This window comes from Leucoraja erinacea, chromosome 4 (genome assembly GCF_028641065.1).
Source record: "Leucoraja erinacea ecotype New England chromosome 4, Leri_hhj_1, whole genome shotgun sequence".
NCBI classification, from domain to species: domain Eukaryota; kingdom Metazoa; phylum Chordata; class Chondrichthyes; order Rajiformes; family Rajidae; genus Leucoraja; species Leucoraja erinaceus.
Window position 1 is genome coordinate 108,169,481 of NC_073380.1, and position 12,866 is coordinate 108,182,346.

The window sequence follows — 12,866 nt, forward strand, 5'->3', positions numbered from 1 at the left end:
AAAAAGAGGCATTCAAGAAATAGATTTTTAAGTAATTCCTCAATGGGACTAGAAAACAAGGTGTGACTAGCAAATACAAGGTGTGTAGAGAGTAAGCATCTTATAAAAAGGTTTGTGGCAAAAGGGAGATACAATGTTTTTCTAGTTGTCAACTTACAACATTGAGATTCTTGGTCAAATCACCCATTCCTCTACTCCAACCTTATTAATCACCTCTAAAATCCTCATGAAGGTGTATATAAATCTTATCATTTAGTGATCCGGAAAGAAGCTAAAACGCATCTTGGTTTTTAAACAAGCTTCAAAAGAACATGGTTTGTGGCTGTCTTTGAGCAAAAGTAAAAAAAATTGACCTCGTGCGCTTCGTGCGACGTGCATGAAGAGCGATGGCGCGGTGATTATGTAATAACTACACAATAAAGGCCTTTTTTACCCAAAAAATTATTTACTCAAAATAACATCTGAAACATAAACTATGTATGTTTACCTGATGGAAAATCAAAAAAAATAAAAATCAAAAATTTGGACCCAGACCTCAGTCGCGCTCAATTGCCCCCCTTAAAAATCAAATTGCCCCCCTGTGGGGCGTACGCCCCACGTTGGGAACCACTGATCTACACATTTCAGTATTTCTTATTTGATGTATTCACTTGCATGATCTTACACTTCTCTGAAGTGAATTTAATTTCCAACTTTTCTTCCCAAATGACCAGACTAGTTTTATCTGCCCGAAATTTAAAGGTCTCCTTCAGACTTTTAGAAAAAAACGGTGAACTATTTGATAGGAAGAGTGAATTAAGGTGTTTAGAATCTTTGAAAATTGATATACTGCTAGTATATCCCAGATTGTTAAAGGAAGCAAGGAAGGAAATCTAGAAGGTGCTGATATTAATGTTTCAACCAATCAGATGCACCAGCCACTATATTTATACCTTTAAACCACAGTTAGTTTAACCAAGAAACAATGCAGATAAAGGACTGGAATGTAAACATGCAGATGCTGGAAGGTTAAGGAGCTCATATCTGACATTTGATGGAACGTTCTGAGAAATTGATAAGAAGGGTGAATGAGGGAAATGCAATAGATTTCATCACCAGGAATTTTAACAAGGCCTTTGACAAAATCCCACATAGCAGACTGGTCAGAAAGCTAAATGCCCATGAGGTCTAAGAGAGAATGCAAATTGCATCCAGAATTATAAGAGTGATTGAAAGTTAATGTTGGGTGGGTGGGTGTTTCTGTGCCTGGAGGACTGCTATGAGTACAAGGACCTTTTTATTTTATGATGTCAACTGAAATGTAGGGGCACGATGAATACATTTTGAATGATTTGAACAGTGATCATATGGTTAATATTGAAAAGGAGAGCTTTATACCTCAGGCAGATATAAATGTTATGCTCATTTGGCAAGGGAAATGGGAAATGGAATTCAATTCAGTGAAATGTGAGTTTGTGAATATAGGAGGTACAACAAAGCAAGAGAAGATAACAAACGGGACAATACTGTGCAACAGGTGAGACCTGAGGTCTACAAATCTTAAAAGGATTAGGATTGGTTAACAATATGGGTTGCTTTTCTTTATTATTCAATGCACAGAACTGGGAAAGTTGGCTCAAACAATAAATTGACACGGTAGTTGAGGCCAGTTCATTGGCTATATTTAAGAGGGAGTTAGATGTGGCCCTTGTGGCTAAAGGGATCAGAGGGTATGGAGAGAAGGCAGGTACGGGATACTGAGTTGGATGATCAGCCATGATCATATTGAATGACGGTGCAGGCTCGAAGGGCCGAATGGCCTCCTCCTTCACCTAATTTCTATGTTTCTATGACATCAATTTGGACATAGCTTGAATACACCATGTTGTTCATCAAATTAAAGGAATTTACAATTAATCTTAAATCACAATCCTGATAACTTCATCAGCCACAAAACACTGAAAAAAGTCCTCTATATAATTGTGTGAGCCTCAAAACGTTGTTGATATTTTATGTGGTGGTAATATTCTGTACAATAATATTAAACCCCAACTTCAAAATCTTTCCCCCATGCACCATTAGCAAACAGTGTATTCGCATGAGGTGAGCACATGCCTGAATTTATTCATGGCTACCCTTGAGTGGTACCCCATGGCTACCTACCCTTGGCACACACATTTCCAACTCTCCAGTGAGCTAGATGCAGACTTCAGCTTTCATAGATTATCTTAAATTTAAGATAAGTGGAAGGGGTTAAGAAAAATGCTAAATAAAATAACCTGGAAGAATTACAACCATATTCATAAAAGTTACACATATATTCCAAAGATGTACAATAAGAACGGCTTATACCTTTCACATTTCTCTCAGTGTTTAACTGCCAATGAAGTCATTTAAAGTGTATTCACTGTTAGTTTTCAGGAAATAGCTAACAGAATTATTTTTCTCCTTTAGATAATTGTGTGGGGTGATTATGGACGAATGGACCACAAATCCTTCATGGGAGTTGCACAGATCCTACTGGAGGAACTTGACCTGTCCAACATGGTGATTGGCTGGTATAAACTCTTTCCCACCTCCTCACTGGTTGATCCAACCTTGGCCCCACTGACAAGAAGAGCTTCCCAATCATCACTTGAAAGTTCATCTGGACCTTCTTATGCTCGTTCATAGCAGTTGTGAAAGTGTTGCTATCGCAACCAGCATTCAGCTCGCAGGTCGCAAGCCCTGGTTACACTGCATGCTTGATGTTGTTTCTTCTGAGCCTGTTCCTAGGGATTAAAAGCGTTCCTGTGTTCTCAGAGGAGATTGCACACATTGTGCCCTGAGAAGGTCCTTAGGGAAGGAGTGGAGTTTTGCAGAACTTATATGGTTGTTGGAATTAAATGACTATTTTTTTTTGTCCAATCTGAAGCCATGGATTTAAAAACAAATAAGTAAGAACCTATCAATCCACACAGCAAAAGCCCTAATTTTTCAATGAACCATTCTCTCTTTTTGTTTTTGATCCTTCTTGAATCGCCTGATTCTCCTTTCCCACCAGATTGGTTCCTGTAAGCAATGGCTACTGACGTCATGAAGGCCAGCTGGTTGTTAGTTCTGTGAGTCAACATGGAAGCCTCATTGTGTGGAAAGTTGGAAATAATGTCCAGTAATGACTGCACATCACCAGACGGGGCAAAGCAGAAAGGAGTCAGCTGAGCAAAACTGTACAGAACAAGAGATTTACTTGTTTTTAAATGCAATGCATAGCGATGTGGTACTGTCATTCTAAACCAACTTGGAAGCTTCAGAAAGATTCCACAGTGATTCCCAAAGCGAGAGGGCCATGTGATCTGATATCATTGTTTCTCTGCTGATATACTGTATGAAATTGAAAAAAAATGCATGGACACCAATTTAGCCGAACTTAAACAGAAAAAAAAAAACATTTCAAATTATTTTCGAGGCTGAAACTTGCAAAAAACAGCCATTTTCAACAATTTATATTATTTTTTAAAAACGTTTCACCAGTGCATGGTTTTATGGGGGAGTGAATGCAACAATAGGATACAATTACACCGTGTTTCCCATATTCAGAGTAAAATCATTCACGTCTGTCTTTTGCAGACTAGGAAGATTATTAAGGAAGGGCTTGTCTGAATACACGTGATTTCAACATGACATTAAAAAGTGTCATCTTGCAGACAAATAAAACATGGTTAAATTAATGACACAGACCTTCAAGGTCGGATATTATTCACAGATTACACATGCTGCTCTGTCCCTTTTACTGGATAGTTTATTGTATGCTCTGAGTATGACCTCTGTGTCTCTAGCCACTAAAGCCCCTCATCTGGGTTAAAAGTTGCAGAGTGTTAGTGCATTTTGATTCCTTGGGTAGAGTATACATTTTAACAACAAATAAAAACAAAATGATATGATTTGCAAGCATGTTGAAAGTATTTTTGCAACATGGCTTGGGCAACACACTGCAGTAATTCAGCATGCATTTGACAAACAACATTTTGCAGTATCCTTTTATTGTACAGTGCATGATGACATAGAACTTATTTACATTTTCTCATCTTAAATTGAATTCTACAGCAAATAAAGGAATTGTGGGCTCATTGTTCAGAAAAAAGTAATACAATAGTTTCTAGCAAGATCCAACTTGTACATACTGTAGGAATCAGACATTTTTTTCTCTGAAATGAAGTAGCATTGATATTAGCAGAGGACGAATCAAGTAATATGGTATTAGATGAGATAATCTCCTCTACCAGCCGGGTATAGAAATCATCCCATCAGATGTTCAGTTTTGCGGGGCTTGAAAAGTTTACGTTCCATAGACAGGATTACTGGAGGTCAAACTGTTTTGCTGTAAAGTTCAATTTTCACACATATATTTGTGCAGTTTAATGAGTACTGATGTTCCCTTGCTAGACAGAGCTGAAAATTGGCCATTGGAAACCACGTTATTTATCTGTCGTTTTTGCATTCCAAATTGAACTCTCCACCCTGTTAGTTTCCCACCATGCTGAGACACCTTCCCCCCAACCCCACACCTCAATTGAGAAATGTTGGTTTGGCTATATTTTTTAAAAAGTGCTCTGTAGACTGAGAGATTTGTATGGTGGGAGGTGGCGAAGAACAGAGATTGCCACGGGAGAGAAGGCTGATGGAGCACTTGAATGATCGGCAATGAGTATGCTTGAAAACCATTAAAAAGGAAAATGAAAAATGCCTTTTTTATTTCATATTTGTGGTGCAATTTTGTTTAAACCAAGTGTGATTCTTGGGTCTTTGTCTCATGACTAAAGTATTGTAGATGAAGTCTTGAATGTTGAGTTGTCTAAAAAAATCCTACAGTGTCACAAAAATAACACTAACCTCTCGGGATTGGAGTTAGCAGTGGCCACCAGCTACTAACACCAGTTTTTCAACATTGTTGTAAGCAACTACAAGTCTGGACCTACAATGTTTATCTATTTTTTAAGAAAAACAGCGTTCCAAATTACAAAATTTATTTCCACAATGCTGTCCCATTATTGTGACAGCAACTTAATTTACACGCATCTGATTATTTTGTGCATATTATTCTTGCTTATAATGATCTTTCAAAAATTGTAACGAGAAGAATGTTAAGGTATGAAAGATTTGTACATACTTATCATTACGCAGTATTTATTTGAGGCAATATAATTTTTTAAAAATATTTTTCACATTATGTCTGCAAATCTGTTTATGATTTAGTCATGACAACGGCACTATTCCAGTGAAACACAGCTGTCTTGTACATAGATTTTAAGTAAAGGGACACTGATGTTAGGTTACTGGATAACTGGCCTGTATGTGACAACAACTAATGTAAAACAAACTCATTTCTGGTGATGGTATTTAACATGGCTACACTATTAATAAAAACATTTCTTTACAGACCTGCATGTCATGTTTTATTTTCCCCGCTCTCCTCAGTGTTTGTGATATGGCAAGATTTTCTTTTTTTCAGTGGCCTGTTAGTGTTAAGAATTGCAGCTGAGAAGTTCCATGGTGTACCACATACTTCAACTAACATTTAATGCATAGTCATCATAATTAACACTTGTATTGTTTGTGTATGTAATAAATATTTCAGTAAAGTCAGAAAATATATTCCAAATGCAGCTGGGAACAATTGTTTGGGAATGGTAGTTGTGGTGCTTTTTTATTTAGATCTCCAAAATGATATGTGATGTATAATACATCATAGTGGCCTGATTCCTTTCCACACCAATCATTAATAACGTGCATACAGATAATCTGGCATTTTAGATAGTTGTGACTAAGGCCAAATGACATGAAAGATCTTTAATAACAAATGACATCTATGGCTGAATCTAGGGCACAGAACTATTGCTGGAAAAGGTCATTTAGCAGCTTACAATGACTTATTATTTTTATTAATTAGTTCATCAACCACAGAGAAGATGAGTTTTTAATTAGTAACTGATAATTATAAAAGAAGAGCAATAAGAGTGAAGGATGCACTGATCCTACAGTTATGCACCTAAGGTGGGTCACAATCACCCTGTACCTGCCCTGGCATGAAAACTAAAAAGTTTAATATAGTTCAAGACTAAGGTAACTAATACACACCAATACTTGCGTAACTGATACTACAGTGAAAAATGACACTGTAAAGATATGTTGCTACATATTTACATAATATTGATCATGGATCAATAATAATTAATTGGAGCTCGTTCTTTATTGGTGCAATCAATGATAGTGGCTGTGCTGGAGTTTCTTGGTTGAGAAACTCAATTATAAAAGTATATGGATAATTTTCACATGCAATTCTGGTTGGTAGCTGAGATTATTAATGCCTTGGCTGCTGGGCAGTGAATCAAATCTTTAAAAATACTTTCCAAGGCAGCTATAGTAGAGCACCACAAAAGGCTGCATTGTGGTGAAGGATAGAAAATAGGTGGTGGGAGGTGCACAGTGCTGTTCTTTGTGTCAGGACACACCCCAATGCAGAGAACAACCTAATAAGCCTCCATGTGGTGTGTATTCTCAGATGACTGCAAGACTCATCAATAGGCCAGTGACTTCAGCGTTCTGCTCCGAAATGCGCAGCATAGACATTTTAATGGACAAAGTGGAATGCAGAATCATTAATCTTGCAGAGGTTATTGGCAAAATATCAATGTCCATCACACAAATCAACATGCCTTCCATTTACTCCTTTATACCTCACGCTGCCTTGGCAAGGCCAGCAGCATAATCAAGGACCAGTCACACCCTGGCCACTCCCTCTCTCATCAGGTAAAAGGTAGAGAAGTGTGAAAATGCACACCACCAGATTTAGGGACAGTTTCTTCCCAGCTGTTATCAGGTAACTGAATCATCCTTCCACAACTGGAGGGCAATCCCGTACTACTATCTACCTCATTGGTGCTCCTCGGACTATCTTTGATCAGACTTTACTGGCTTTACCTTGCACTAAACGTTATTCCCTTATCATGTATCTATACACTGTAAATGGCTCATTTGTAATCATGTATTGTCTTTCCACTGACTGGTTAGCATGCAGCAAAAGCTTTTCCCTGTACCTCGGTACACGTGACAGTAAACAAAACGAAAACAGTGATGATACTTTAATTTGCCTCTCTTTGCCGATGCTGCAGGGTTTGGTTTGTGTTTTAATACAAGTTTTAAAAAAAACAGCTGATAGGTTGCAGAGTTAACAGATCATTTCCACCAGAGAATGTGGTTGTTGTTGTGCTCTGGATGCTTGTGTTTGATGGTGTCTAAAGCTAAAAAGTCTGATACAGAAAGTGACATGAAGGTCTCTACTGTCTGTATAACTATCCCACAGCCACCAATAGACCATTGTGGGCTCCATCTTTCCTTGATTATCATTGTTTTTTTGCATAACTTCCATTCATTTGTCCGAAGTACTGTCCATATCTCTTGTTCCTCTTTCACCTGATTCTCAGTCTGAAGAAGGGTCTTGATCCGAAATGTCACCTATTCCTTTTCTCCAGAGATGCTGCCTGACCCACTGAGTTAAACCACTTTTTTGTGTTTGCTTTAGACCAATGCTCTACTGGTCGTTAATTACTCGGGCACGTGTGAAATAGTTTTCATGCACAAATTGCACATAAAATATGGGCATAGGATTGGAGGATGTGAATGTTGCAATAAAAAAATATATTATATTCATGGAATTCAAGGTTGTAATGGCTATTCTTGCTGTGAACTGACATTTCATTTCTACACCAGATTTAGTACCAGTTTATTTTACCAACCCAAAATAACACTCAGTCTTAATATTATTTATATATTATTTTATACATTATTCATATTAATAATTAATCATATACTAAACTAATTAGGACCCATTGGGAGAGGGGGGGTGGGGAAGAGGGTGTGGGGCAAGGGGGCTGTGGGGGGTAGGGGAGGGGGGGGTAGGGCAGTGGGGGAAGGGGGGGGGGGGACGGGGCGAATGGGGAAAATGGGGAAAGTGGGGGAAGGGGGTATTGGGGAGAGGGAAGGGAGGTGTGGGGAGAGGGGGGTGGTCGCAGCAGATGCAGCTCGCACACTGCTCACCCCGCACCTTCAACTTTCGGCCTCACACAGTAGCTTCCGGTCCCACTGGCTTCACTCAGAGGCTTCCGGTTCAACTCACCAGCTCTCGGCTCATTGTGCTGGTAGCCGCAGAAGCAGCCCGCACGCTGCTCACTCCCTCACGGTGCTCACTCCCCGCACGCTGCTCACCCCCCGCACGCTGCTCAACACACTCCGCTCCTTCAATTTTTTATTCTCCTCGCTGCTGTGATTGACAGCAGGTGCCGGAAGGGTTTTTTTTAAAACAATTTTTAAACCTTCATAACATTTGTACTATTTCATCGATCGGAACAAAAGTTATTGCAGTTGCAGCACAGGAGAATGGTGAGTAAGGTGGCGAAAAATCATAGCGCTATCGGGTACCGTTTTTGCGCAAATTTAAAAACAACGCAATCCGGAAGAGGACAAGATGAGAGTTTTATAAGTATATATAGATTAATGGATAGGCAATATTTTGGGTTGGGACTTTTCCTCAGAATTCTTCAAGTCTGGAGAAGGGTCCCGCCCTAAAAGTCGCCTCTCCATACCCTCCACAGATGCTGCCTGATCTGTGTTACTCCAGCTCTTTATGTTTTGCTCATGATTCCAGGATCTCACTTCCTTATGTCTCCAATGTTATCTATGGGATCATTCTGATATCAGATTCTTGACATCAAGGTACTTAAAGCGTATGAGGGAAAAAAAAGTGGGTTTTTGAAGTTGGCCAAGGAAGAAATACCCATTACATTTAAACTGTATTTGTGTGTCTGCTTGAAAAGCCGTGACCTGCTGGGATGAGGACCAACAGTGGGAAGGTGGGATGGCAGGTAGCCCTTTTTTCTTAACTGGTACAAATATGATGGTCTGTATGGCCTTTTCTGTTTAGGAAGGAACTGCACGTGCTGGTTTAAACAGAAGGTAGCCACAATAAGCAGGAGTAACTCCATGGGACAGGCAGCATCTCTGGAGATAAGGAAGGGGTGATGTTTCGGGACGAAATTCTTCTTCAGACTGAAGGAGGGCCTCGACCAGAAACGTTATCCATTCCTTCTCTCCGGAGATGCTGCCCGGACTTTTCTGTATTGCATATTCACAATAATCCTATCATAAATCTATATATTTCAGTTAATTAGATTGAGGGGTGATCCTATTGAAAATATATGAGATCCTTAGGGGACATAAACAGTTATTGTTGAGATGGAGACAAATTTCCACGTGGCAAGATCTTAAAAGAAAGGATATAAGTAATTAGGTATTAGTAAGCAGTCATTTCAATCTGACGGAAGTTTTACTCATGGATGAATTTCTGGAGTTCTTTAGCTTGGAGGATTGTGGGGGCTTGGTCACTGTGGCATTTAAAGAGTAAGCAAATAACTTTATGAAAGAATCAGGAAATTGTGGTCTATGTGAAACTGACACAGACGAGGTGATGACGCTCGGAGCAAATCGATCATGATCATATCACATGCTACTTCTTGTATGTGACATTTCTATTCAATGATATTAACCATCTTCACCATCCAACCTAAAATTCTATTCCAAAACATTGTGTAACACATCCCAACCTCAGCCCCAATTTTGTTTTTGTTGGATTGCCAAAGATTTAACTTCATATTGAAAGCGGAGCATTGAAATATATTAATTACCCATCGCCCTTCTTCCCCCACACCTCCCCCTTCTCCCCTTGCCCCCTCCCCTCACTTTCCCCTCTGTCCCACCCGGGCTCACACTTATTTATCCCCTCCCATTCCATCTACATTCCTTCATCCAGCTTCATAATTTGCAATTCTTGAACCATTTTGCTCGCACCTTCTGTCTTGGGTGGGTGAGTGGGCAAATGCTGGGTGAGTGGGCAAATGTTTGGCAGATGCAGTATAATGTGGATAAATGTGAGGTTATCCATTTTGGTGGCAAAAACGGGAAAGCAGATTATTATCTAAATGGTGGCCGATTGGGAAAGGGGAAGATGCAGCGAGACCTGGGTGTCATGGTACACCAGTCATTGAAGGTAGGCATGCAGGTGCAGCAGGCAGTAAAGAAAGCGAATGGTATGTTGGCTTTCATAGCAAGAGGATTTGAGTATAGGAGCAGGGAGGTTCTACTGCAGTTGTACAGGGTCTTGGTGAGACCACACCTGGAGTATTGCGTGCAGTTTTGGTCTCCAAATCTGAGGAAGGACATTATTGCCATAGAGGGAGTGCAGAGAAGGTTCACCAGACTGATTCCTGGGATGTCAGGACTGTCTTATGAAGAAAGACTGGATAGACTTGGTTTATACTCTCTAGAATTTAGGAGATTGAGAGGGGATCTTATAGAAACTTACAAAATTCTTAAGGGGTTGGACAGGCTAGATGCAGGAAGATTGTTCCCGATGTTGGGGAAGTCCAGGACAAGGGGTCACAGCTTAAGGATAAGGGGGAAATCCTTTAAAACCGAGATGAGGAGAACTTTTTTCACACAGAGAGTGGTGAATCTCTGGAACTCTCTGCCACAGAGGGTAGTCGAGGCCAGTTCATTGGCTATATTTAAGAGGGAGTTAGATGTGGCCCTTGTGGCTAAGGGGATCAGAGGGTATGGAGAGAAGGCAGGTACGGGATACTGAGTTGGATGATCAGCCATGATCATATTGAATGGCGGTGCAGGCTCGAAGGGCCGAATGGCCTACTCCTGCACCTAATTTCTATGTTTCTATGTCTTTTTATCTCTGGCCTTTGTCCAACTATCAACTCACCCCCCACGCTGCCCGTCACCTGTATCCACCTATTACTAGCCATGTTTTGTCCTGCCCCTCCTCTGTTTCACCTTTGATCTAGTCTCACAAAACAATCAGACTGAAGCAGGGGGGTCTCGACCCAAAACGTTCCCGACCCATGTTCTTCACAGATGCTGTCTGACCCCTGATTTTACCCCAGTACTTTGGCCTTATTTCGCAAACCAGCAACTGCAGTTTCTTGTTTCTCATATAGTCATAGAATGATACGCCCACACCGGCCTACATGTCCCAGCTACACGGCCCATTTGCTGGAGTTTAGTCCATATCCCTCCAAACCAGCCCTATCCATGTACCTGTCTAGCTGTTTCGTAAATGTTGGATAGTCCCATCCTCAACTTCACCTCTGTCCTCTGGTCCTCAATTAACCTACTCTAGGCAAGAGTTTCTATTGAATAAAAATGCTGTTGTTTCTAAAAGTAGAAGTTACATTAATTTAGAAATAAAAAACGTAATAAAATAGAATAAAGTCCCAATAGATGCTCCATATTTTCCCAAAATACAGCTGTTCTATTCCATCAATGTTGAACAGAATAACTAACTGGTAATTTTCCCCCAGTGAAAGGAACAAATCAATTTAGGTTACTATGTTCCATCTTATTGCTTAATGGAATAATAACATTACTAAAAATGATCCTCTATAATTGCCAGATATATAATGAAGATGCACACGTATTTCATATTTTCATATGCCTCAAGGTGTCTATTTCATAGCTTGTTAACTGAAGTCACATGACAAGTTTAAGTGGGCTATCTTATGAGTCATATTTGGTTTGACAGCCACAAATGAATATACCTGGTGTCAATCCAGGTCTGCAAACTTCTTCCCCGTTTACTCATTCTACATCATGAGCCGCTTTGGTAGTGATGTAACATATTAATTTAGCACAGGTTGCTAATGTATCTTGCTTCTGCTATTCAGTCCAGAATCACTGTGCCAATGCTTTTAAAAACGTTCCAATTAGCCCCACTCCCTTGGTCTATGATTGAGTCATTTGCTGATCCAATTTTGAAAAGATTCTGGAGGCTAGAAATTGGATCAATTTCCATTAGTTTGTTTGTGCAAATTGCCCATAAATAAAGGGAAGATTGTGCCAGCAATGATTTCATGGTGAAATTGTTCCCATTGGGATCTGGGCCCAAGTCCTCTCCTGTAGCTTTCAAAATAGTGATGTTTTCCAACCTGGTGTGCACCTGATGTCACCACAAGGTGAGTACCATAACTCATCAACGCATCACCGGTTCCACGCTCCCCTCCATTGAGTCTGTCCAAAGCAAGCGCTGTCTGCGGAGGGCACTCAGCATCGCCAAGGACTGCTCTCACCCCAACCATGGACTGTTTACCCTCCTACCATCCGCGCTACAGGTCTCTCCGTTGCCGAACCAGCAGGTCGAGGAACAGCTTCTTTCCGGCGGCTGTCACTCTACTAAACAACGTACCTCGGTGACTGCCAATCACCACCCCCCCCCCAATACCCCCCCCCCCGGACACTTATTATTTTTTTATTCAAATCGTTTGCTATGTCGCTCTGCAAGGGAGATGCTAAATGCATTTCGTTGTCTCTGTACTGTACACTGACAATGGCAATTAAAATTGAATCTGAATCTGAATCTGAATCTGAACTTGGAGCTTTCAGATGCATCTTTTTCAACAATCACTAACATCTGGGAGCACTTTTCTCTGAGATCAACAAGTGGGAAGTTTAACCAGTAGACAAACAGTAGTTAACATAAAATAAGAAGTAATAATCTAAGACAAATATTTATCCCTATAAGGCACACAACGGCAAAAATGAAAGTGGATCACGCAGCTAACAAATAAAGACAGCATTTGATCTAAGAAAAAGCTTGTAGTGTTGGTGAAAAGAGCAGCAGCCCAGAGGATGGGATGAATTTCAAATTCAATAAATGATGTATAAAATGTTGATGTGAAAATGTAGATACAAAAGTAGGTGAATAAATAACAAACAGCAAACTGCAGAAGTCCTGTAGATATATGAAAATATTTTACGAGCAAAAGTAATTGTGAATCTGTTACAGATTG

General features: G+C 40.1%; 1 protein-coding gene across 3 annotated transcripts in view; it reads left to right on the forward strand.

Moving 5' to 3' along the window:
* Nucleotides 1–5,399, forward strand: part of rims2a (regulating synaptic membrane exocytosis 2a) — a 684,525-nt gene extending 679,126 nt beyond the window's left edge. For all 3 annotated transcript variants that reach the window (XM_055634901.1, XM_055634902.1, XM_055634905.1), the window contains one exon: nt 2,434–5,399. In XM_055634901.1, the coding sequence (XP_055490876.1) occupies nt 2,434–2,652 (219 nt within the window). In that variant the 3' untranslated portion in view covers nt 2,653–5,399. The remainder of the gene's footprint in view (nt 1–2,433) is intronic.
* Nucleotides 5,400–12,866: the final 7,467 nt, after the last annotated feature.